General features: G+C 51.3%; 1 protein-coding gene across 1 annotated transcript in view; it reads right to left on the bottom strand.

The window, feature by feature from the left end:
* Window positions 1-27,488, bottom strand: part of Rptor (regulatory associated protein of MTOR complex 1) — a 298,025-nt gene that overhangs the window by 140,599 nt on the left and 129,938 nt on the right. The window contains exons 5-6 of the mRNA XM_051159180.1: window positions 24,896-25,042; window positions 12,755-12,930 (exon numbers count right to left, since the gene is read on the bottom strand). Of these exons, the coding sequence (XP_051015137.1) occupies window positions 12,755-12,930; window positions 24,896-25,042 (323 nt within the window). The remainder of the gene's footprint in view (window positions 1-12,754; window positions 12,931-24,895; window positions 25,043-27,488) is intronic.

Raw genomic sequence — 27,488 nt, 5'->3', positions numbered from 1 at the left:
GCCTCAGACTCCTAAGAATTGGCAAAGCCTTTCCCAGGACAGACTCAGGGTTTGGCAACGCTTCCTCTGGTCCCTGTGTGGATGTTGACAGTGTGTGCAAAGCACAGCGTCCCCCTCCAGCATGACTGCAACTCAAGACTGCTCCCTACAGAGAGACTCTCATGGACACTAGCTGTTGACTACTGTGTGCGCTAAAAACACACAGGCTGTACCGGCGCTGTGTCCTCTGTTACAGCAGGCACAGCCCACCCGATCCCAGCTTTTCCGTCTGCCACATCTCCACTCCTGCATTTTTCCAGTCAGCTTCTCAGCACCAAGCCCCATAGGACGCACCACAAGCCAAAGAGCAGCGGCAAAGGGAGAAGAGTGGGCTCGGGGAGGTGGCTGAAGATGCCTGTGTCACGCTGGACAAGTGAGTTCCATCCCCAGTACCCACACACTGAATGACAGGAGCGCACTCCCACCAGCTGTCCTCTGACATGTGCACCAGGGTGTACACACGCCCCACCCCCAAATATAATGCAAAGAACAAACTTTAAAAATGGTTACAAACAAAGGAGTAAAGGCTGTCATAGCCCCCTAGACCCCACCCTGCCTGAAGAAAACAGGGCCCCTTGCAGGGTGGTTGTGGCTTTGTGCTAGACAGCTCACACTGCAAGGAGTGGTAGCAGCAAGAAAGAAAAGGAGGACATGGCCCCATGTAAGGGCAGACGCAGTGCCTGGACAAAGGGACAGTCCACCAAGAGCGCGAGTGAGTGAGAAAAGCCACACTTTTAGAGAATGATTTAACTGTTTAACAGCTTTCCACGCCAGAAGGGAAGAGAAAAAGAGGGCTAATATCTTGAAGATGGATGCTGTTGCTGTGGCATCTTGTGCTCCCGCCTTGCAGCAGGAGTCCAACCGGGCCAGCTGTATCACAGCACTGTGAGGGGCAGCCCCGGTCAGCCCACAGCGGACATCAGCTGACTGTAGGGAAGCGGCAGCAGGCCACAGGGAAGCCAGGCAGGGTGGGCACCCAGTGAGCTCAGCTCTAAGGCAGGCTGCAACTGGTCCCCAGCCAATCATACACGTGGGCATCCTGAGCTACGGCAAAGGCGCATGGGAAGCTCCGTGTAAATTACAGTGTATTACATTACTCATACACACGGGCTGACCCGACCTCACAGCTGCCATCCCATGGGACTTCCTGGGCTGCTCTCTACTGCTGGGAAGTAGAGCACCATCCGTACAGGGTTACAGAAAAACTGACTCGCCCTAGGGCAAGAATGGACCAGGTAACACTCAGACCCACAGAGTCACACTGATGTGGGCTGTTTCTAATAGACCGTCAATCAGTGCTCCCTTTGTGGAACAGGTGACCAAGCAAAGGAGTCTGTCTAGCAGGATAGCACCTGCAGGGACAGGCCTACCACCCTGGCCACTGAGTGGCCTCAAAAACAGCCAATGGCCCGAGGAGAGCTTTGTGGCACAATGAACACAGCAGAACCCAGCCAGCAGAGGGCCACCGCACGCCTAAGCGTTCAATTCCAACTCTGGCCAGTGATTTGATCAGTCCTCCGTGTATAAAGGCCCTAGTGCCTTACCTTGGAGGGTGAAAGGCACACATGAAAAGAAAGGGAGGTGCTTTCCAACAAGCCTCAAGGCTAACAATGAGCATGGAAGTGAGAAAGAAAAAGAAAAAGTGACCCATAAAAGGATGAGATGTTTTAAATGACTGCATCTCCATGCACTCACAAAATATACTGCCCCACACTAGCACACATATTAAAACCTACTGCTGGAGTACAGCACGGTGACACAGGTCAGTACCTTTCACCTGAAGAGCCTCCAGCAGTCCTCCCCACTGGGGTGGGGGTGGGGACAATGGTGACAAACTGTGGCGAAGCTGTAACATCAGGAGCCATAAAGAGGGCCCAGTCAGGTGACCTCATTATCACCAACAGCCATTCAGCTCAAAATGCACTGCCTCTGACAGGGCAGATCTGTGACAGGTCCTCCATGCCTGCTCACACCGTGCTCAAGGGCTCTGCTCACCAGGAATGGCATGTGTCCACGCACAGAGGTGAAATTATTAAGTCAGAGTGGTGGTCAAGACCAGGACTTGCAAGTCCAGAAATCCTGGGTTCAAATCCCAGGCTTGTGGCTGGCCGACTGGTGGGCTGGGTGGCTGGCTTCTCATGTTCAGCTGTTGGTAACTCATAAAACAAGGACAACTGACATTTAAAACCAGAGTTATAGAGTCTAAACAAAGCAAAACAGCCAGGCGCGGTGGTGGCATACACCTTTGATCTCCGCACTCGGGAGGCTGAGGCAGGCGGATCACTGTGAGTTCGAGGCCAGCCTGGTCTACAAAGTGAGTCCAGGACAGCCAAGGCTACACAGAGAGACCCTGTCTTGAAAAACCAAACCAAACCAAACCAAACCAAACAAACAAACAAAAAACCCCAAAACAAACCTGTGTTTGGTATATAATGGAAACCAAACACGTTAGTTTCTTTCACACACTGGCTCATCAACGAGAGGCAGCTAGCGGGCACGTCAGGGGCCTGAAGTACAGGTGTGGCTGTGGTAGACATGCTGGCCTGGGGGTGAGGAGCAGGCAGAGGCGGCGATGCTGAGAAGCCCTACGAGGGAGACCTACGGAAGGCCAGGACAGGAAGGGCAGCTCCAGGGCCAAACAGGGTCACAGGCTAGACCTGGGCGACAGCCAGAAGCACCTGGTCACTGACATCTGGGCAGGTTCTGTGTACGTAAGAGTCAGCAGCAGGGGCTGGTGAGGCGCCGTAGCTGGTAGAGTCCACTCCTAGCACGCACGAAGCTCAGGTCCAACACACACAGACACGACAGCTTGGCCTTCAGGGGACAGGCTCCTTAGGGTCCTGTCGCCGTAAGTACTGTGAGGTCGATCCAGAGAGCCTGGAAGCAAGTGTCTCAGCTCTGCTCGGGCACCCTGCCAGTTCTTATGCCCAGTGACCGGGGAGAGTCCCAAACAGACCCTAGGGGAAAGCCACATCTCCCAAGGCAGGCAGGCAGGCAGGCACAGTGTGATCCGCACCCATGCCACACCTTCCCCATGCCAGAGCACCTCCCACTCCTGCTTCCCTTAGTTGTCCTGCGTTGCCTTTCCCTCTTCCTAGCTTATTTACTTGGGGGCGGGGCATATGGATGAGTGACATGCACGTAGTGGGAGTGCTTTCCTCCTCTGCACTGCGTGATGCCCAAGCAGTCCTTGGCCCTCACTCCTGTGAAGGGGGGGGGGGGCAGGGGGGGCGGAGGCAGAGATGGTTTTTGCGGCTTCTGACTCTCCGGGGTCCCCAGATCTCAGCTGCTCTGAGCCAATGGCATGGCAGCATGCATGGCTTCTTAAAGACTGGCTTGTAACTGAAAATGTCATCGTCATATAAAGAAGCTAATAATGTAAACTGCTGGACTGGGTGCTTATTCCTTGGCAGAGCACGGCCACACTGACCCCGGTCTACACCCCACGCTCTCCTATTTAGGCTTTAATTTCCTGGATGGCTATCACGGTCTGAATACACACGTTCCCCTGAGTCGTTCAACAGACGCTACAATCTGGCACCGGCCTTGGGAGCAGCTCCGTCCTGAGGGACTGCAGTCATCCAGCCAGGCCTGGCTCTTGTCCCTCAGCCAGCTTCACCGCCATGTGAGGACACTGCTTTCCTGCTCTCCGGAAGGCGTCTCACCCTACACTCACTACCCTGCACAGCGCTGGTGCCTCCAGGCTGCCAGCAATACATTTCTAGTATTTCTAAGTCACCATGTCTTGAATGCAGGGATGGCAGGTGAGCATACAACGATATAAATGTGATATAATTGAGTCAGTCCACATGGCACTGGGCACAAAGCTTCACGCTTAGGGACCTCACCCTGTCTCTCGTGTCCCGGGGGCCATCTCCGCCCTCTGCCCCTCAAAGGTCCTGCTGCACTGGGCTGCCTCTACCCTCTAAGCTGACTTCAGGTCTACGAGCAGGACAGCATCTACACAGGGTGCCCTCCTCCACCTGTTCCCTCCAGCACAGCCTCTTCCGGCTGTTGGAAGCCCCAACAGGGAAGACATTATGCTCCATTCCCTTCTTGTTGCCAAAGCACCGGTGGAAGCATGCCCCTCCTCCTCAAGTCCCCATTCCCAGCAGACAACTATTGGACTCAGAAGTCCTTATCAGCTGCGTGCACGGAGGCTACCTGCAACACAGCTGGTATCACCCATGATGAAGAGAAAGGCTAGCAAAAGCAAGAGCTAGTGCCTACCTGCGGCAGCTCAGCACGCAGTACATGCGAGTGACTTCCGAAGCCTGTTTAAGCCTGTCCTGTGTCATGAATACGGACAGCAGTCTCATGAATAGCAAGAAGCCAGGGAACAGTCCTATATGATAGCACATGCTGGCATGCCAAAGATGTCATCTAGGATGCACCTCAGTGCAGTGTAAGTAAAAGGAAGTGAGGCAGCTTCTACACCCCACCATGGGAAAAGAGCCACCACTCACTGACACGGAGGTCAGGAGCGTCCACTGTTGAATACACACCCCACCACTGGAAAAGTGCCACCACTCACTGACACAGAGGTCACGAGCGTCCACTGTTGAATACACACCCCACCACGGGAAAAGAGCCACCACTCACTGACACGGAGGTCACGAGCGTCCACTGTTGAATACACACCCCACCACGGGAAAAGAGCCACCACTCACTGACACAGAGGTCACGAGCGTCCACTGTTGAATACACACCCCACCACTGGAAAAGAGCCACCACTCACTGACACGGAGGTCATGAGCGTCCACTGTTGAATACACACCCCACCACTGGAAAAGAGCCACCACTCACTGACACGGAGGTCATGAGCGTCCACTGTTGAATACACACCCCACCACTGGAAAAGAGCCACCACTCACTGACACGGAGGTCAGGAGCGTCCACTGTTGAATACACACCCCACCACGGGAAAAGAGCCACCACTCACTGACACGGAGGTCAGGAGCGTCCACTGTTGAATACACACCCCACCACTGGAAAAGTGCCACCACTCACTGACACAGAGGTCACGAGCGTCCACTGTTGAATACACACCCCACCACGGGAAAAGAGCCGCCACTCACTGACACGGAGGTCAGGAGCGTCCATTGTTGAATACACACCCCACCACGGGAAAAGAGCCACCACTCACTGACACGGAGGTCAGGAGCGTCCACTGTTGAATACACACCCCACCACGGGAAAAGAGCCACCACTCACTGACACGGAGGTCAGGAGCGTCCACTGTTGAATACACACCCCACCACGGGAAAAGAGCCACCACTCACTGACACGGAGGTCAGGAGCGTCCACTGTTGAATACACACCCCACCATGGGAAAAGTGCCACCACTCACTGACACAGAGGTCATGAGCGTCCACTGTTGAATACACACCCCACCACTGGAAAAGAGCCACCACTCACTGACACGGAGGTCAGGAGCGTCCACTGTTGAATACACACCCCACCACTGGAAAAGAGCCACCACTCACTGACACGGAGGTCAGGAGCGTCCACTGTTGAATACACAGCTGTGTACAACAGGAAGCTTTGAAACATGGCAATATTACTGATGAAAGCTGTCGGCCTAGGCATACTCTGCATACATAAATCAGACAAGCAGTCAGACTGACATTAGAACGCCAAGAAGTACAGTCTGAAGACACAGACTGGCCAGCGTGCAGCCCAGAAGCAATTGTTCTGGATATATGGGATCATTTGGATGTTTGGCAGGCACAGCTTCCAACAAGGCCTAGGCCTTGAAAGAAGGTGATGATGGCTGGCATCCTAATGCAGACAAAAGTTGCTCTCCTGCCACTGTCTGGTGTCAGGCAGGAGGGCGCCAGTCTCCTGGAATCACATCACTATCGCAGGACAATGACAGCCCTATTGTAAGCTGAACTGCATGCACCCTCACTTCTCTTCTGAACATATGTATGTTGAAAGCATGTTCAGCTCACATGCTGCCCTTAAGCCATGCTCATACACAACCCAGGCACTGGCCGGCCGGCCTGACAGGCCTCCAGATGCATCAACTGCCCATGATGGGCACCCCAGCAACGATGGATTAACATAGGAGAGATGTGTGAGCCAAAAGAAAATTACAAGACAGATTAGCTTCAAATCAAATTAGCTTACAAAATCAGATTAGCCAGAAACCAAAAGACAACTGCTCTGTAGGTAGACTCATCCACTCGCTACACATCTCTGTGGGGGAAACAGCATGTTTTGCAAAAAACCTAGGTGCCTAAAACTGGGTCAGTGCAGTCACTATTTAAGCAGCAGTCTGGCAACCACTACTGTTTGGCATCCACTACTGTGGACTACATTGGGCCTTGTGACAGCTCTGAGTACGCTTGAAAGAAGCTGGGCTTTAAAAATGCTGCCATATTTCTTCTGTCTACTGTTTCATATATGTGGGTAGCCAGAGAAACTGTCCAGTCTATGCTATGTCCTCCCCTGTTTGACACTTGTTCCCTTTCACCCCCAGACCCTTCCAGCACACCTGTATTGTTCTGGACACTGGAAGTCTCAAATCAGAGGGCACAATCTCCTGTGCGCCCACCCACATCTGTAGCATGTGTCCTTCTGTATCTTCATTCAGATATATGTATGCATTTAAATGGCTGACACTGTGCAATATTTGTGCCTAATTTATTTTAAAAAGTACTATACTATAAATCCAGAACTGTTTATTTTCTCACTCAACATTCTGCATTTAAAAACACTTAAATCAACTTTAATGAGGTACAATTTGCATACGATAAAACACGCCAGTTTGAGACTGCAGTTTGCAGCAGTGACTGCTATGTTTCTGCAGCCCCCACAATCTTCACAAGCACTCACGCCATGGCCCTCACGCCATTTGTAGAGAATTGCGTGCATGTGTGCGTGTGCGTGCCCAGCAACAGTGGCTCTGCTCTGCCTTTGCCTCGCCTGGTCCCTGGTCAGCCTTCCTGAGTTTAACACAGTATACAGCAGCGCATTGCTTGGAGCTGGCAGCTGCTCTGGGCTCTGTCCGCAGCAGCTGTCACTGATGACGTCAGTGCTGAGCGGGGCTGCTGGGGTCACATGGAGAGAGCACAGAGCCCCATTCCCTCTAGCTTCTAGCCTGTGCTCACACGCAGAGTAAGCGCGGTGCTCACTCTCTCCTAAGGCGTAACTGAAGGCGCAAGGCTCTCTCTCTCCTCACTCTCCCCACATGCAGCTCTGCTATCGTTTCTGGAAAAACAGGCCTTTCCCAAACTATCTAGGCATCTTAGTCCAAGAAGACCAATCTGCAGAATGCATGTGGCGTCGCTGTCATGTGATGGTGGCCTTTCCTAAGTGGCCTGGTTATGCCCTCTGTGCTTCTATCTAAGTTTTAAAGTCAAGATTCTGGTTGAAGAAAATTAACATTTAAAAATACTGAATCTTGGATGGATGCGGTAAGAACATATCTGCAATCTCAGCACTTGGGCGGCTGATGCAGGAGGATTGCCATTAACTTCTGGCTAGCCTAAGCTACAGAGTATGAACCTGTCTCACACAAAGGCACATACAGAAAGCTGGGTCTTTGGCGGGCATGGTGGCGCATGCCTGTAATCCCAGCACTCAGGAGGTAGAGGCAAGTGGATTGCTGTAAGTTCAAGGCCAGCCTGGTCTACGAAGCGAGTCCAGGACAGCCAAGGCTACACAGAGAAACCCTGTCTTGAAAAACAAACAAACAAACAAAGACTTTAGAGCAGTTACGGCCAGCACATGAAACTGTGGTATTATGCCATAGTCCACTAGTGCAGCACGTACAAGGACCAGTGGCACTTTAATGGGAAAGGCTGTGTTCTCCTCTCTGGCACTTCCATGGGTGGTGAGAAAGAAAATAGTATTGCCAGAGACAGAAATGAGACGGCTCTGGACTTGCATGTACTTGGTGTGACATGTACATTCTACAGCAGTGAGACGGACGGACATTGTGCTAGGCCTGGGCCTTAACGCCTCCTTTACTGCTTCCCACTTCATGTCATCCTACTGGTTGACCAGGACTTGCAGTAACTGTGGTACACTGGAGCAAACGTGGGCTTCTGTGCTGACTGGATTAAGCAGGCAGGGTCTTGTCTTGGCTCCTTCCATAGCAGCACCACAGCGACAGCAGACACCCAGCACCAAGGGCCCCAGGCAGGATGGCACCAAGAGCCAGACAGGTGGCACAGTTGGAGGTCAGAATGTCTGCTCTGGGTCTGTCCCAAGGTATGAGCCCAGATGTCCTCATCCTGAAAGCAGGGCTGGTGTCATTCAACCCTCTGTGTCTGCCGTACGTCAGCCGTGCAATCAATGGTGCGGTTGATGCTCACTAACCGGCAGCAATTATTGTTAACCAAATCTTAAATTTCAATTTAAATCTTAGAAACAGCGGGGCAAGGAGATGCCGTAGCAGATGAGAAAACTAGTACACAGACCATGAGGAAAGCAGAGCCCAGGAGTCAGGCTCCCAGCCTCGTCTCTCTGAGTCTTTGTTGTTGGCTGCACCCTCCCTTGAGCCTTCTTCCTCAGTCCTCACTTTCTGGCTGCATGCCCGAGCTGCATCTTGCTGTTCATGCTCTCACTGGAGTCAGCCTGAGTATTTGTTACTTTTGATATATTTTCAAGTTGCACAACACCACGGCACACTGCTGTAACCCCAGCCTGCAGTTTCAGGCCGGACTGAGGTCAGCACTGCTGTCTCAGCATCAACAGCAGTGATAAGCTAATTAAGCTAACCAAACACAAGTCAAGAGAGAGCATTTCTTCTTTAACCCAAAGCCGTTTCCTTCTGGGCATTGTGTGCACTGGCTTTTCAAACCCGGGTTTCAGGCATGGCACATCTCTCCCAGCACGCCTCTACGCCCTGGCCTTTCACTGCTGAGCTCCAACTGTACCATGTGGTCAAAAGCAGAGAAGACATAAGGGAGGCGCTGGCCTAGTCACGTCTCCTGTGTAAAACAGACACGGCTCATCTCATGATGGCACAGTCTTTGCTGGACATGTGGCCGGGTGTGCAGCTACCAACCAGGATGATAATCCTAGAGTTAAAAACCCTGCTTTTGCTGGAACTTTCTACTTTTGGGGGCATTCTGACCCTGCTCCTGACTTAGCTCCTCCTCCCTGTATGCCTGGAGGTCTCACCTCTCAGCTTACTGATGTGTCAGAGTCACACTGTCAAGACACTTGTGCCCTCCTGTGTTCTTGCTCCTTTTCCACTGTGACCCTGGCCTCTGCTGGCTGTTGCCTGTCTTCTTGTGGAGTCCCGCACCCTGATGACTTGGTGCCCCTGGCAGCTCTGACGCACACTACCAGATATGATCACAGCCTATCGAGGGCGCATGGCCTCCCTCGTCATTGCCTGGATCGTCATCTTAAATACAATTCTCCAGTAATTTCCCACATATACACTTTGGGTTATCCTCCAGTGCCCTAGGAGATGAGTTCATTCAGTGTCCCCACAGCCTAACAAAGCCCTCTCCTGAAGCTTTGCAGCCTGGTGGGGCTGGCCTGGCAGTGCACACCTGTCTGGCATTCTCTGCTCCTCTCGATCCTGCCACGGGCACACTCCACTGCCACTGCCAGCTGCCACGGGCACACTCCACTGCCACGGGCACACTCCACTGCCACTGCCAGCTGCCACGGGCACACTCCACTGCCACTGCCAGCTGCCACGGGCACACTCCACTGCCACAAGAAACACGTGCTCATTCATGGCCTGGAGAAATACATCTGTCCCCTGAACACAGCAGCCTCTCGTGCCATGAATCTACTCAGTCCTTGCTTATGAAGTGTCTGGAAATGTACATATTTTCTCTGTCTTGCATAAGGTGACTATTTAAAAAAAAAATCTTTCAGGCATGTCCCCTCTTCTCTGCAGGAAGAGGAAGTGTCCAAGGTGCGGTGTCTCACCTGCCCACAGTGCTCAGCCTGACCTCCCCCAGGACCACCCGGAGTAACACGCTCTGCTTCCAGGAAACGGAGCAAGTGTTTAGGGGCGTGTATAAAAACTCCTGGATTGCTAGGCCCACACACAGTCTGTGGGCACTTACTCCTAAACCTTTCAGTGATCACACACACCCAGGGCAGCTGGAAAAACAACCATGTTCTCGTCCTGGTAAATGAGAACGACGACGACACAACAGTGCGGCTGTGAGGGAGCACACTCTTCCATGAGCACACTGAGCCTGGCCCAGTGCTGGAGCACACTCTTCCATGAGCACACTGAGCCTGGCCCAGTGCTGGAGCACTCTCTTCCATGAGCACACTGAGCCTGGCCCAGTGCTGGAGCACACTCTTCCATGAGCACACTGAGCCTGGCCCAGTGCTGGAGCACACTCTTCCATGAGCACACTGAGCCTGGCCCAGTGCTGGGTCACAGTTCTCCTTGTGGCCCCTCGACGTGAACCCTTCCCAGCCTCTGCCATCCAAGCCGCCTTCCTTCCTCTGCCTCCCTGGAATGCTGGCCCTTGTGCTCCCAGCGCAGCGCTTCTATCTGCCCTCAGCTGTCTTCCAGCAGAAGTCAGGCCTGTGTTACCTTTCATTTCAAACTGGACAGAACCAACTCCTTTCTCCTCGGGCCCTTTGCTCCTCTTTCTTATGTGTATCAGGCTACCTGCACCCTCACACAGCTCTCCTGTATGTACGTTACACCCACACTGGCCCTCTGCCTCTCTCAACACGTCCAGGTTTGAGGGATGGTGCATGCCTTGGGTATCTACTTCAGTCATGTGAGGCCGTGCCACAAGAGGCAAAGGACCATGCCCAGGCCTGGACCCAGGCACACCATTGGTGGTCCTCCTCCAGGCAAGGCAGCTCCCCAAAAAAAGGTGCTGGGGCTAATCCTAAACTCTGGGTCCATTCTGCATAGGAATGAGAGGACACACCTGCACACTGCTGCAAGGGCTCTTCCTTCCCCTACAACGTCAAGCCACCGCTTCAGGCTGCAGTCACCCAGATGGCTGAGCACACCGCTGCCACAAGCCTAGGTTTACACCTCTCTACAGCTGCTCTGCATTTGGGAAGAGCCTGAGTTTGGGCTGCCAAGCTGATATGATGAAGACGCAGGGAGGCATCTTACAGAGATTGCAGCTGATATGATGAAGACGCAGGGAGGCATCTTACAGAGATTGCAGCTGATATGATGAAGACCCAGGGAGGCATCTTACAGAGATTGCAGCTGATATGATGAAGACGCAGGGAGGCATCTTACAGAGATTGCAGCTGATATGATGAAGACGCAGGGAGGCATCTTACAGAGATTGCAGCTGATATGATGAAGACGCAGGGAGGCATCTTACAGAGATTGCAGCTGATATGATGAAGACGCAGGGAGGCATCTTACAGAGATTGCAGCTGATATGATGAAGACGCAGGGAGGCATCTTACAGAGATTGCAGCTGATATGATGAAGACCCAGGGAGGCATCTTACAGAGATTGCAGCTGATATGATGAAGACGCAGGGAGGCATCTTACAGAGATTGCAGCTGATATGATGAAGACGCAGGGAGGCATCTTACAGAGATTGCAGTGTGTAGTGAGAATTTGGGGATTTTTGTTTTTTTAAAAAACACAGAAATAGTGTTTAATCCCAGCACTCAGGAGGCAGAGTTCGAGGCCAGCCTGGTCCACAAAGTGAGTCCAGGACAGACAGACAAGGCTACACAGAGAAACCCTGTCTCAAAAAACCAACAAAACAAAACAAAACAACAACAAAACCCCCAAACCACAGAATATGTTTTTATTTTTAATCCCAGGTGCGGGGTATGCGGCTGCGTCACAGCAGCTGACTACGATTTACCTCATGTCAGACAGGAGCGTGGTTTTGCCAACTGCAGATAGTTTCTGCGATTGTGTGACATTTGCAATTCTGGGAACTTTTCAGAGGGTACATAAACGCTAGGGACCGCCAAGGGGCAGGGTGGGTTGTTGGTTGGTTGGGTAGTCGTGCACAAAGAGGAAACAAGAAGAAATCAGGTGTCCTGGTGGTGAAGATCAAACTTGCCCAAGGACCTAACTCAGCACCCTACCCAGCAGGAAGAAGTCTGCTGATAGATAACGTCGTCCTCTTCCTGATCCCTGACCCCTGACCTTACTCAGGGATCTCTTTCCTCTCTATCCTTTCTTCTCTCTCATTTAGTGTTAGGGGTGAAAGGGTGGAGGAAGAGGGGCGTGGGGGGAAGGAAGAAGAGCCCATAAGTAGCAAACAATGGCTGCAGCAGTGTCAACACAGCTGACGGCTCCGGTGAGAGGGCTCTGCACACAGTAGGTATTAAAGATGAGCAATGCAGTGTGGCAGACGGGACACACAGCACTTGCTGAGAAGGCCATGGTATTGTCTAAGGCATGGACAGTGCTTCTTCTTCCTGGGAGTACTCTTCTCACTGCTCAGAGTGAACCCAGAGACTACACTGCAAGCAAGAGCTGTAGTGACTTCCTTCAGTTGCCCTCCTCCTTCCTAGTGAGGGGACTGGCCGGTGAGTCTAATCTCAGCACTATTCCTGGCTTCTCCCCCTTAGTGAACACGGATGGGCACAAGGTGATTTTGGACACCACAAGCAGTAAGCTGCGTATGATCAGATCCAGGGAAACAGCCCCGTCTGCCCTCAGCCTAGACCCAGGCATACAGCCAGCTCCTGTGGCATCAGAACACAGGACATCCTGCTGTGACAAGGACAACGCCTTGGGTACCTGGAATGGAGACCTGGACTACACAACACTTACCAGCGCAGGGCAATCTTGATGGGAGTGGTGAGGCAGGATGTGAACAGGTCGGCTGGGAGGTCAGGGATCATGGGCAGGAGCTCGTGTGCCTCACAGGCTGCCAGCTGGATGCAGTTTTTCATCGACGGAGGCAAGGGCATCTGGGCAAGCGGATGGTTTGGATTAATCGCAGCTACCTACAGGAGGGCACGGAAAGACAGTAGCTTAGCTGACACTCCTGGAGGGTACGCTGGGCACCAAAAAGGAAAACAGAGCTCTGTCCCCGGCAAGCTTTCCTCTGTGGCCCAACACCCATGACGGTATTAGTGCTCACGTCACGCTGCCCAGCCTTTCATGCTACATTCAGTCCCCAATCTACCATGAACTTATTTTGGAGGGTTTAATGGCATGGGAAGATGGCCAGAGGTATATAATATTGATGCTAAAAAGACATAAGATCCAAGCAGCATAGTAGTGTGCAGGCCGCCATCACAGAGTCAGGAGGAAGGCGCAGAGTGTGTTCACAGTGAGGCAGGTCAGGTGACGGCTTTCTATGTACAGCTGACTTCTCTAACTGTTCTACCACAAATGTGTACTCATTTCAGAAAGGAGCCAGGTGGTTTGCATTGGCTTAGGCACAGCCTCTTTAAGGCAGGGTAAGCACACTGTGTTTGGTTTCCTCAGCGATATTTGCTGAGGCAAACGCCTGGACTGAGGCCGCACTGCGTGGAAGCCTGGGAACGAGGACTGAAAAACACTGCGCACTTCAGCAATGCACAGACATCTTTTCTGACTAATAAAACCAAGTCAAACTGTTTCCCTTTGTTTCCTTGCGGTGGAGTCCTTGTTTTGTATCCAGGCTCATTCTCCTGTGTGCTAGGGTTACACGGAGAGAGGAGGCTCCATGTCCAGCTGCCAGTGCAGAAAGCCTTTTAAAATGTAATTTAGTGCAAGGGACAGGACTGGCTGAAAAGTGACCTAGCCACACTACCACAGAGCGCTCTGCGCCTTGCTGTGCCACCAAAGCAGCAGCAGCCATGTAAACATGCATGACATCAGATCAGATGCGACTCTGCCACATGTGCACTGTGGCTCCTGTCTGTTTCACGTGGTGCATTCATGTGACAGCACTGGATCTGCTACAGGCTCTGCTGTCACTTTCAGAAATAATGAGACTCATAAGAACTGCCAGCATTTGCCGGTAAGATCTGGAAGTGTGACTTAGAGGCCGCATGTGCACACTGCTTGGCCGGTGAGATCTCTAAGTGTGACTTAGAGGCCGCATGTGCACACTGCTTGGCCGGTGACATCTGTAAGTGTGACTTAGAGGCCGCATGTGCACACTGCTTGGCCGGCTTCTGACAGTGCTTGTGAGAAGCGCATGTTCAGAATGATTTTGTCCCACAGTGCCCTGGCTTGGAGGAAGCAGAGCAGCTGTCAGCCAGGGCTTGCCTGAAGCAAGCAGTATGGTGCAGATGGTAGCAGCTGCTCATAGGCATGTGGCACTGAAGACAAGAAACCCTGGTGTGTCAAAGTGTGGGCCCAAAGCTGCTCATCAGCCCTGCAAAGGCAGCTCAAGGCAGACAGACCACAGAGGAGAAAGCAGGATGACTTCTCATTAGTGGGTCTGCATGACACACAGGTAAGTAAGATAACAGGACACTCAGATGACACCGACTACACAGGCCCAGCAGCTTTCAGCAGCCCTCTGTGAGTGCCTAAGACTCGGCCATAGTGAAAAGCTATCTTACTGTGGAGGCCCCAGTTTAACCCAGCCCATCTTGGTTGGGGATCTAGCAATATAGTTTTGTCTCAAAACTGAGAAAGTTTAGTGCATAAAGGAACCTCCTCCAGATGCAGCTTTATTTATTTATAAGGACAGTCTGCGCACGGGTCACACGGCCTCCTGAACATCTAGGTAGTTACTTTATCGACTCCTTAGTTTGTGTCATAAATCCTGTGAGACAAGACATCATTGCTTTTCACTGGGACCACAGCAGAGCCCAGACAGGGCCACGCAGGCAGTCCGCATGGGAGCACAGCAGAGCCCAGACAGGGCCACGCAGGCAGTCCGCATGGGACCACAGCAGAGCCCAGACAGGGCCACGCAGGCAGTCCTCATGGGACCACAGCAGAGCCCAGACAGGGCCACGCAGGCAGTCCGCATGGGACCACAGCAGAGCCCAGACAGGGCCACGCAGGCAGTCCGCATGGGACCACAGCAGAGCCCAGACAGGGCCACGCAGGCAGTCCGCATGGGAGCACAGCAGAGCCCAGACAGGGCCACGCAGGCAGTCCTCATGGGACCACAGCAGAGCCCAGACAGGGCCATGCAGGCAGTCCTCATGGGCACTGAGGTGGGTAGGTGAGTCAGGAAGTCTCACAACCACCTGCACTCCTTTCTGACAACGTGTAGCTGCAAGGCTCTTAGCATTTTCAGTGCACTCTTACACACACTGTCTGGCTACGTCTTCCATTGTCTTCTAAGTTTTATCTCCATTCTAAATAATCTCCAGCAATTAGGAGATGGGATTCAAAGAACATGACTGCAGCCTTAGCACCCAGGAGGCTGGGGAGGGGGGGCGCGGCCCTCTGGAGTATAACCCTGGCACCGGCGACACCAGGGCTTCTAGCAGTGTGCTCTGCACCTTTTTATATAAAACCCACATAGCTTGCTGCTCCTGGACATATAATGTTAACCTTTAACTGCCCATAACGTCAGCTGCGGCATCTTCAATTCCTCCAGTGGTAGATATTAAAGGCACTTTACCAATAAACCCTTGAACTACAGAAATATTAAGACCAAAGTCAAACTTCAGACACTTATATACATTACTGCAAAATAATATAAGCCGTTTAAGAAAAACATCAGTTTCTAGGGAAATAAGGGATAAATTCTGTGGAACATTTACATTTTGCACTATTAGGACTCAAAGTCCAGGTGTTACAAATGTTAGACAAGCAGTCTATGGCTAAGCTATACCCCAGGCACCATGGGAACCATTTCATGTGTATAGTTCAGATCAGTGGTGTGAATAACACCACCAAAGTTTTCTTAAGACAGAAAGAAGGAAGGCAAGCATGTCTAAAATAACGTTCTGTGCTCTGGCTGTATAGGCTAAAATAGATAGGTAAAGGCATAGCTCTGCACAAGAAATTGGTTTCTAGGTCTGTCACATCAACCAACCCTGTCTACAGATGATGGGTCTGGACAGATCTGCTCATGGAAGACCAGGTGAGAACCCTGGAGCCTGCAGAGGCGTCAGATGGCACCTGATGGACAGGCACTTGGGAGCAGGTGGGACTGCAAGGACTCGTTCTCCAGCACCCAGCCTGGTGGGAAGGGGCTGGGAGGGAGCAGATGACCTCTGCACCTGTGTAAGATCCTGGGGCAGCAGCAGAGGCAAGGGAAGAGTCCTCAAGTGAGGATCAAAGCCTTGGAGACGCATGTCTGGAGCTGCTAGTCAACTGGCATTGTTTAGTAAACACTGCTAACTACCACCAGGCAGGGAGGACACATAAGGGCAGCCTGCAGACTGAAAATAGAAACCACTGTAAGTAGGAAGGAATGGCTAGTGGCCTACAGCCTAAAATCACGTCTCTAGGTTCCTTTTGAAAAAGTGGCACTGTGGGAAGCTGGGCTTGGGCCCAGGTGAGCTCCATTTAGGAGCAGACAGTGAGTGAGCCTCAGATGTACTCTGCCAATACACCACCCACGAGCTGCATCGAATGTACATGACAGTTCTGCCTCAGGGATAATCAGACTCAAGACACTTTCTTCTTAAAAACATTCGAAATTTGAGGCAAAGGGCTCAATGTACACATGAATTTTTATTTTTTATCTAAGATAGTGGCCCTTTAATTGAAGTAAGCCTTTAGAGAGCAGCATGCATATGAGACTAGTTACTAGGCAGTCTGGCATAGCGTGAACCATCTAGACAGCATCAGGGCTCCTGAGGGACTCGGGGAGCCACACCTCTGCCCAGGGGCTCTCTCCTGGGGAGCAGCATCAGGGCTCCTGGGGGACTCGGGGAGCCACACCCCTGCCCAGGGGATCTCTCCTGGGGAGCAGCATCAGGGCTCCTGGGGGACTCGGGGAGCCACACCCCTGCCCAGGGGATCTCTCCTGGGGAGCAGGGAGGCTCAGGCACCAGAACCGTCTTTAGATGCAATTCACTGCAACCAGCTCCAGAGAGGACATCGGTTCCGTCTCCCATGGCTGTGGCCCTGTGGGGTGGAGGTGCTCCAGCTCCTGAGCAAGACCAGGCACCTCCCAGGTCACGTGCCACTTTGCAGGGTTCATGCCCCTGTTCAGGGCAGTACCTACAATTCTTGTTTTTAAACCAGCCACTGAGACAGAGTTGTTCTGCCCTTTCCCACACACCATGAGTGACAACATTTAACAAGGTGAGACACAGGTAAGTTCAGGCGTCTTGAGGTGACTTTCTCAGGAGTTCTGCCTTAAGGAAGCGTTCTTCGGGGTTCAGCAGTGCCTTCTCACATCGTCGTCCAGGTAGAGGCCAGAGAGAGCTGAGCTAAGAGGAGCTCATGCTACTCCCACAGCCCCATTAGTACCCACAGGCCTACCATGTGACACAGGACACCAATGACAGCCTGTTGAAGTAGCCTTTTAACACACAGGTCACGCAGTTGTATGTACCCAATCGTCAATAACAACCAGCCACGAGCTTCGGACGGCTGGAAGCTGTGAGATCTTCTGGTGGTTGGCAACTCAGTGATGTCTTCCACTGGGCTCCTAGAGCCTTGTTCAGCAACAGTTTCTCACAATTACTCTGAGCTTACCCTAACGAAGCGTCCATTATTTTAAAGCCACTTAGCTGCTGGCAGTTACAGCTTCTAAATGCTCTCAAAACCATTCTACAACCCAGTGAACACATTAATTAGAAATGATAAGCACATCCCACTCCCACCATGCTTGAACTGGATCAACAGCTAAAGAGAAGGAATGTGGGAGGCTCTGCAGCCACGCAGGTTAAGAAGACATTGAGAGGCATCCTAAGCTGACCGCTGCTGGAGGACAGCTCAGGGTCACGATCCCCCAGGAGGGAGCCTTGTCACACTATGCAGTGACACTCAGCGGCATAGCAGGCTCCTCTGTGTGAGGTGCAGCAGGACGCCCATAATCACAAATGCCTTCTTCACAGAGCTGGGGTTCTTGGAGGCCACAGTACAGAGCGTGTAGCAGAAGGACACAACAGCATGCTGGTCTGAAGTGTCACTGGTGACTTGTCCTAGGTTCTGGGCCCAGGGGACATGTGTTTGTAACACTGATGTTGGATGCGCATCACCAATGCTGCGGGCGTGCTTGCAGCTCTCTGTCCCATGCTGTCCAAGAGGCCTGGCTTCCTGTCACACTCCTCCTCCCACCCTCTTCACACAGGCTTGTCTGCACGCTGAGTTCAGGGCAGGCGTCACTTTTCTACGGTAGTACCTCCACTTGTTGCCTGGTGACCAGAATGAGCCCACAGTCACCTCTGAGCATGCTGTGTTGCCTTGTATCCTGTCAGCCGTAGGCCCTCTTCACGGCAGAGGCCATCTTTCTTTGGCAAGGGTCCACGTAGGTCTTTGTGTACCAGCAAAGCCTACGTCTTCAGCTTGTGAGCCGAGTATCTTAGAAAGATTTGGATCCTAGTGGCCCATCGTCACCCACAGCCCTGCTGGGTTAACAGTAATGAACTGAATCATCAGTCTCAGAGAGTGACAGGGACTCGGGAGGTTCCATTTCCATTAGCAGGTGGGAGAGGGAACACTGAAGGACACAGTGACAGACAAGCACAGAAGTGTGTGCTCTTCTCAATCCTCAAAGGACAGGGGTCCCACACAGCGTGCCTCAGTGCAGTAGCCGAGTGTCAAGCAGCAGCCACCCACCTCCCACACGTGAGGTCATTAGCAAACACTTCTCACCTGTGGACACACAGCAACAGGCAAGTTCATCTCTTTTCTCTCGTAAGTATGAGAAACAGTAAGATGACCGCAAGTCAAAAGAGAACAATCAAAATGAACCGAAAAAGACAAAGAACTCCCAGGTGACACGTGACACCACAGCATTGTGAACACAGCCAGCCACCTGAGCTCCAGACTCCACACTGGCCACGCTGCGGCCTTTATCTATGGCTTTGGCAAAGGAGTTTGACATTTTAATATATGAATTTCTCAGTCTGTGGGCTTTATACTTTGAGAGAACCGGATGATTATGGCATCAGTTATTTTTGTTAAAATTCCTAGCTACAGTGGCAAACATAAGAGAACACACACTTCTGTTCACACCCAGGGTGCCAAAGTGGACAGCAAAGAAGACAGGTCATCCATACCCAATGACGCTGCAACGCCTGGACTGTGTCTGACAGGAAAAAAAGTCATGTGCTGCAGGATTAGACCTAAGGAGAACGCGCAGGAAGCTGCATGGAAAACGCTTTGCGGCATGTCTCCAGAGAGGAGAAGACATGAGGACCGAGGAGGAGCTGGACAAGGCTCTCCTCCAGCATGACAAGATTCTCCTCATCCTCAAACACCCCCTGAGTCCACCAGGGACCCTCTGTGTGTCAGTCAGGATGGAGTCCTCCTGGGACAAAGTTGAGTGCGGTGGCCTCTACAATGCAAAAGCACAGCTGTCCCCATCCCCAAGGACAAGAGGGAAACACTTGCGTGTATCTCACTCGACCTAGGCTGTGGTCTCAGCAGTGAGAGCTGTAGCTACCACAGCTATAGCTACGGCAAGTAAGACAGAGGTCAGGGCACCGACGGTCCCCTCACGACATGGCTGCTCGAGCTTACAGACCAAGGGTGCACATCGGGACTGAACACATCCCCTGCTTGACTTTTATCCGGATGGTGGCAGGAGTCCCTCTGGATTCCTGGCATGAATACAGTGTGACCGAATTTTCAGGAACATCTCTACTGAGTCAGAGAGCGTGGAGTCAGGGGTGCAGGCCGGTTGTGGCATGGGGAATGTAGAAGAACAACAGATGGTACACGCAGAGCGGCTGCCACTGTCAGATCATGCAGCGGCCATTCCCAGCTCCCTTCTCCCTTCATAGCCCTTGCTGTCTGTCCAGGGCCTGCCGTGGTTCCGGAAGAAAGCCTCCACTCACTGTCTAATGAAGGAGGCAGCACTAACCCGTACCTCTCCCTCCTCCTGGAGACACCGAAGAACCACCTGAAGCTGTGGTGAGCAGGCCACAGTCAGGAGTCTAAACCAGCACCAGAGATGCCAGAGAGGAAGGATCAGCTGGCTCCCGCAGGCTCTGCTCAAGAGGTAAATCATTTGCCTTAGAGATCTTATTAGTGAAAAAGATGAACTGCAATCTGCCTAAAATCCACTCATGAGCTTTCACTTCATCAGCTTTCTGCTGCCGTGCATCCTCCTGGAGGGAGGGAGGGACACACACACACACACACACACACTGTAGATCACAGGGTTCCTGGAGCTGCAGACAGCTATGGGCGGCTGAAGGCAACCTGCAGACAGTCGGCAGGAGCTGTGAGGAATGCTAGTGCAAAGGGAACTCAGAGCCCAGGGAGTGTGAGGCCTCTAATGCAAGGGAAGGAAGGCAGCTCTAGGAAGAGCAGGAAACAGAACTGGGGTGGGATCCCACACCCAGCCCCACACTCAGTGATGTAATTCAGAATCGCCATACAGCAGGCGCAGAGACCTGAACAGCTGCGGGCAGAGGACAATTATAAAAAAAAGATCATGGGTGACAGAAGTCACAGTTGGGGAGACAAGAAGCAAAGGAGAAAGCCAGGAACTCAGAGCCTTAAACATGGAAGGTACTGAGCACGGCTGCTAAGGCCATCATTAACAAACAAGGCCGCTACTGCCTCCCTGCCAATGGCTTCTAAGTCTACATCTGCCCGTGGATTATTGCAGCTCTCAGACCTCATCAGAGAAGTTTCTTTGTGCTGTGGACAGCAAGAGAAATGCTCAAGTGACCAAAGTGCAAAAAGCAAGCACCAGTGGAGAGCGAGCGAGCCGTAAGTGGGACCTCCACATCGCTGCCTCCACCAGACCCAAGGCTCAGGGACCACAGGAAGAGAAGATGTGAAGAGTATCCATGGCACTCATGAACGCACAGCAGCTGTGCTGGCCCGTGCAAGGCCAGTCAAGAGTCTAGCACAGAGCAGGCTGACAAGCTCTTACCCCTCAGTGAGGAGCCACTGACACTCAATAGCTTCAGGGGGGTGGGGAGGATGTTGTCGATTTTCGTTAAGGCTATGGCCCCAGTAGGTTGACAAGTGTGACTCAGTAGGTTACTTAAAACGAGCAGGGAAACAGGGAAGAGATGAAGTGATCTGAGAGCGACTGCTCTCAGTGGGAGCAATGAATGCGAGCAAAAGCAATGTGTGACATTCCCAAGAAATGAGTCAAAGTTCATATTAAAAAAAGTAAGCCTAGAAGCTGGACATGGTGGGGTGCACCTGTAATCCCAGCTCTCGGAGAGGCAGAGGCAGGCGGATCTTTGTGAGTTCAAGGCCAGCCTGGTCTACAAAGTAAGTCCAAAAAGCCAAGTCTAAGAAACCCATCTAAAAAAAAACAAAACAAAAGACCCAGCCAAAGTCACAAACCAAAGAGAAATGAAATCTGGCACCTACACTGGAGCAGCAGGGACAAGAGGACGAGGACACTGGCAACACATGTCCACTAGCTGCAGTGTCTCTTTGAGTGCACAATCAGATACAAATAAGCATTATTTAGAGCTACCAGCAATGTGTCTCTCCACCATCAGACCTCTTTTCTGACTCACTCCTTCCAGCCATGTGGAGTTTGCGCAAAGACAGGTTGTCCGTCTTGGTGTCAAGCATCTTTACGCACTGAGCCATCTTGCTGGCCCATTTACCTTTTCTTTGACTAATTTACCCAGGCTGGCTCCGAACCCACCACGTAGTCCAGGCAAGCCTTGAACATGCAATGCCCCTTTCTTTGGCCTCTCAAGTTGTTGGGATCACAGGCTTGTGCTGTTGGGCCCTGCAGATTCCACTAATCCTTAAAGAGAAAGCCCCAATGGCAGCTCTGCTTCTGGTTGTTAAGTGCACAGACAACCTAACGAGGTGCTTCAGGAAAGAAGCAGTGCCCTGCACCCCTGGGGAGCAGAGGAAGGAGAGGCACCTTGCTGACAGTGTCCCTGCCTGCGAAGGTGGGGGCCAAGGGCTCGTTCACTATTTTACTCATTACAAATGAGCACTTGGCAGTCTTTTAACTTTTAAAAGTGACATAATATTTTAGTCAAAATTAAAGCACTTATTTTTTAAAAGAACAGTGAAAGCAGAGAGACTTGAAGGTTTTCTTTAATTTTCAAATTACAAAATGATACGATATTAAAAAAAACAAACAAACACATACAGAAGAGTCCTGAGTGACAGATATACATTTCCTGGCTCTGATGAAGCTTCAGTCTGTTGCAGTAATTCACGTTTGCTGTTATGAAGCTGCCTTCTCCTGTACCTATCGTATTCCTCTGAGAGAGATGTGCACAGCAACCAAACCCCAGGGCAAGCACTACACCACCAGAAAATGAAAGCAGATAATCAACCCTTAAAATTTATGTCACTCATGTGTGTGTTTACACTTATTATTTGGGAGCTTGCGGTCCAACCAGCCACTTTCTAGTGTTATATTTACTCATTTTTACTCTCTTTCCTGCCCTCCCCCACACGCTGTGGCTATACTTCCCGACTGAATCGTGGCCGCCACAGGGACAGGCAGGAGGCACAGGGATGCTGTCGTTCCCATCCAAGTGCAAACCAGAGCAGCAGCAAACACTTCACCCCAAAGGTGGGCGCAAACCAATTACTTGACAATTTATCAGGTCACACGCTGCACAACAAGAAGCATCAAAATGTACTGCAAATTTCAAAGAAACTGGCCAGCTCAGCAACAGAAAGAGTGGTAGTTTAGGTCTTTAGTTATTGAAAACAGGTCCCACACAACCTCATCTGCCTTGACCCTCCCTCCAGCGGACACCTCCTGAGTGGGGTTCAGCCAGGAGAGAATACGCTAAGAGGCGATGCTGGCAGTTACGGAGGATCACTGCTCCACACAGAAGGAGACGACTAGAGCACACTAAGCTATTAGATGGGAGCCGATTTTACAAAATTCTATGATTCTAATTTGCGCTGTTTTACACAAGAGACTGAACAATGACCACTAACAGTAAATGCGAAAGAGAAATGCAAGCTCAGTCTACATTGTAATTATAAAGAGAACGAAGATTAAAGCCAAGCTAATTATGAAGCATGTGGTGTAACACGGCAGCTCCTTCCAGGTACCACCCTGGCCACCATTTTTCTCCATTTCCTCTCCTTCATGATGAATGAGTCCACTAAACTGTTTTTTTTTTTTCCCTCCTTCTAAAACTGAAGTATGCAAATCATTGTGTTGCACGTAATGAAATGAATAGTGTTTGTAGCTGACTGATCCTTGGCAACATACAAAGAACACACATGGTCCTGACGGAGCAGCACCACAGTGCTGGGAAGCAGGCGTTTAATAAGATGCTTGAGCTGTAATTGAGCCTCTGCTGGAAAGGGAGAGGTCCCTGCGCAGTGTGGTTTAATTAACTAGCCTCTCCACAGCTCAGGAGTAGGCTGCTAGAGTCTGCCAGGGTTCTTTGGTACCTTTATTGACATTATAAATGGGCGTGGGGGCTCTTTACAATATTTCTTTTTCTTTTTTTCTCTTTCATTCTTGATCCCCTCCCCCGGCTTCTCTGGGTAGCCCTGGCTGTCCTGGAACTCGCTTTGTAGACCATGCTGGCCGGGAACTCACAGATTCCCCCACCTCTGTCTCCAAGGGCTGGGATTCCAGTCCCGTGCCACCATGCCTGGCCTGTCTGCCTCTTGGCATCCGGGCGCTTGCTGCTGATACGCTGGCCCTCCCTGGGCAAACCTCGGTGAAGCAGTAGAGATGAGGGGGCACTAACCTGCTGACACAAACCCTGGCCTTTCCCTCCTCTTCTTGCCAAATACAAAAGAGGCCAGAGCGTGGTGCTGTGGCACTCAGCCCACCTTTTAAGGGGAAAGGGTATTCTGTTCATCAGTCAGTCTCAAGCAGGCTCCACACAAGGGTTGAATTTATACATATAAAATATTAAACACTAGACACGCTAACTGTAAGTTCTACCAAACAGGATTCAATGTTGTCGGTGACTCCTTCAGTCTTCTCCTCCGATAAAACGTAAAAAACAGAACAAACACATTAAAACTGAATGAGCCCGAAAGGCTTACGGAAACACACTGAAGGCCATTTGTTGTTCTTGGATTGAGAATCTCCCTGCTGCAACCAATCAGAATTCATGAGCCCCCAGAGGCCACAGAGCGTTTCCACTAGTGCCTCTGTGCAGCCCACTGGATGGAGGCCTCTTAATTGAAACTGCCTCTCCAATTTCTCTTTAGAACTCACTGTTTAATTTAACCATCAAATATTAATTAAAACACTGGGCAACATTGCCACTTCATTGTCCAAGCAGCTCCCAGACTCCCCAACTCCTGACAGTGGACCCACCCAGTAGCTGGTTTGGTTTTACCACTTAGCTTGGTGGTTTGAGTTAAAAACACAAAACATAAAGGGGGAAAAAATGGAACAATAGGGCTGGAGAGATGGCTCAGAGGTTAAGAGAACTGACTGCTCTTCCAGAGGTCCTGAGTTCAATTCCCAGCAACCACATGGTGGCTCACAACCACCTATAATGTGATCTGATGCCCTCTTCTGACCTGCAGACGTACATGCAGGCAGAGCGCTGTATACACAATAATAAATAAATAGATCCTTTTTAAAAAATAGAACAATTACAAAGGACACTGGAGAAAACAAAGAGTCCAATGCAAGGAAGGAGCTCACTACCTAGGACGGACAGGCGACCTGTGAGACTGACACTAGCTTAGAGCGCAAGACCCCTGAAGCCCAGACCTCCCTCCTGATGGTACCATTTATCGTGCAGATTGAAATGACACCAGGTACAATAAGATATACATCGGGTGAAGGAGCACCTCTCCCGCTCTCATCAAATACACACCCAGCCTTTCATCACACAGAGATGCAGCTTCCCAGTGTCCCTGCAGCGTATCATGCACGCACGCACGCACACACGCACGCACGCACGCACGCACGCACGCACGCAGGCTGCTGGCCGTAGAGCACCTCACCTCTAGTTCCTGCTCCCTCTGCAGTGCAAACTGCTTGAAGGACTTCACGATGAGGCCGGCATTGGAGCAGTCGTAGACAAAGATGGACGGGCTGCCCATCCACGTCTGCAGGTCGTATATGGACAGAGGGATGTACTGCGTGTAGTTCTGGAAATCAAGCACAGGGCACACAGATTACACGCACATGCCGAGACCTCGGGCGACAAGCACCTGCACGCTGCGGAAGGCAGGCAGCCACAGGAAGCCGGAGTCTTGCCTCTACTGCCGTGACATTTCACTCCAGCAATGCCACAGAGAAGGAGCTTTCAAGTTCATGCCAGCAGCCTATGTACCCTGGATTCAACCCTCCCTGCCCTGAGACACTGAGTGTGTACACGTCCACCGTGGAGGCCCCTCCTTTCCCCCAAGCCACGCCGCATGCACACATCCCCTAGGCCTTTTTTTGTGGCTGCTCTGAGTCTTGACACACGTGGGCTCTGAGGAGTTGAGCTCACATTCACAAGCTCCCCCGCCGCCCCTTCCTTCCCGCCTTGTAAGTGGCTTTGGCCCTGAACAACAGTGACATACTGCCATTCAGTGACAGAGTGATACACTTTTCTGGACATACCGTTCTGCTTGCCTAACTGGTGGTAAGTTCCTGGAGAGAAAGTTCTAGTCTGATACTTAAAATCTTCTTTCAAGCCAATACTTTAAAGCAATTATTCCAAAACAAAAACGAATCAACCCAATGACAAGGAAAAGCCACCCTGTCCTCTCTTACTCTCGCCTGGGCATAACCAGCGCAAGTGCTGGGCCAGACAACTGGCTCCGGGCAGAGGCACGAGCACTGACTCTGGGGTGGCCTACAGCTCAGCAGAGACGAGGCCTGCAGAAAGGGAGTGTCCAGGCAGGCAGCAGGAGCTTGCCCCCTACAGAGCAGAGCCAGGCACGGTGCTGCCAAGATGAGTGTGTGGCCACCTCCAGAGCTGCTGAGGAGCACACTCTGGCCAAGCTGTCCTCATTGGGCCGACTGTTTACAATCACAGCACTCCGAGAGAGAACACCTGGAAATGTTCTCTCTAAATAAACACTCCCAGAAGGCTTCTAAAGACACCAGTTCCCCCCGCTAATGGCTCTATACAGCAATGCCAGCCCCATCAAGATGCCCAAGGGGATTTTCCTCTAATGGAATTTGACAAGCTGATTCTAAAGCAAGTGCAGAAGAGAAATCACAAAATTAGAAAAAAAAAGTTTAATAAAGAATAATGAATAGAGATTCGCACTACCAGATAATAGAGAGGCCATAAATTTATATAATTACAGGCTGGTGCTATTGAGGGTGAGACAAACAAATCAACAGAGAGAAGACCCAGAAATAGACCCACATAGATAACTGTAATGAAATGGCATCTTAAATCAGTAAACAAAGAATAAATGATTCAATGGTCGATGCTGGAAAGTCTAACTAACCATTTGATATTGCCTCACAGTCTCTGTACCAAAAAAAAAAGCAGAGTGAATTTAAAATGTGTAAAAACAGAATATTTTTATTTACTTAGGTGTAAGAAAAACCTTCTTAAACAAATCACAAAATCCAGAGAGCTAAAAGAAACAAGAGATATAAACACACGCTTATGACTGGCGGCTCCAGAAGGGGCAGAGCAGAAATGACAGCGCATGTATGTTTAGAAGGTGTGTGAGCTCCTCGTGCTGTGGACCAGCAAAGGGCAGCCAGCACCCGTGGACGGGGTGATGGGCGTGACCGGCAGCGCGAGGCGAGGCGATGGCGGTGGGGAGCCCCACACCCACCTGCACCTCTATCTGCTTCTTCAGCAGATGAAAAGATGCAAGAGAAACAATGTGTCATGACAGCGGAGAGGCGGTGGGACTAGAAATTAACAAAAAGATTTTGGAAGACAATTTGTCACTATTAATCAAATTTTAAAATCTCCAACCCTGGGCAGTGGTGGTACACACCTTTAACCCCAGTGCTTGGGAGGCAGAGGTTCAAGGCCAGCCTGGTCTACAGATCTATTCAGGACAGCAAAGGAAACACAGAGAAACCCTGTCTTAAAAAAACAAACCAAACAATTCCATCCCATGTGTCAGCTTTCACATGTCCCTACAGAAACTCTGGCATTTGCACAGAGAACACTGAAGGGCGTTCAAAGTTTGTACCGGGAAGACTGTGACCCACTGTGGCCTGGGATCTGTTTTCTGGCTTCCATTATGCAGGAGAACACTGGGTGAGGACACGGCAAGCTTCCTCAGCTGCTAAGACTATCCTCCCAGAACCGGGCCAACGACTGGAGTTCAGCATCCCGCATCCAATCCCAACTGGTGTTCTCGATGCTCACCTTGGGATGTGGATGCTGGCCAGTCTCAGGATAAGAGGTCAAGGGGGAACAGAGCCCACAGGGGCTTCATGCAGAGACAAACAGAAGTCTGCCTACACTTTGCAAACCTTCAAATAAAGAGGCTTAGGGTACAGCTCACCTGGATCTTCACAGAGTTCAGACAGAAGAATCAAAAGACATGGGGGTCATGGAGGCGGGCCGATGGTCCTAGCTACTTGAGAGGCTGAGGCAGGAGGACTACATGAACAAACCTGACA

This window comes from Acomys russatus, chromosome 16 (genome assembly GCF_903995435.1).
Source record: "Acomys russatus chromosome 16, mAcoRus1.1, whole genome shotgun sequence".
Lineage (NCBI taxonomy): Eukaryota > Metazoa > Chordata > Mammalia > Rodentia > Muridae > Acomys > Acomys russatus.
This window is presented reverse-complemented; position numbering and strand designations above follow the sequence as displayed.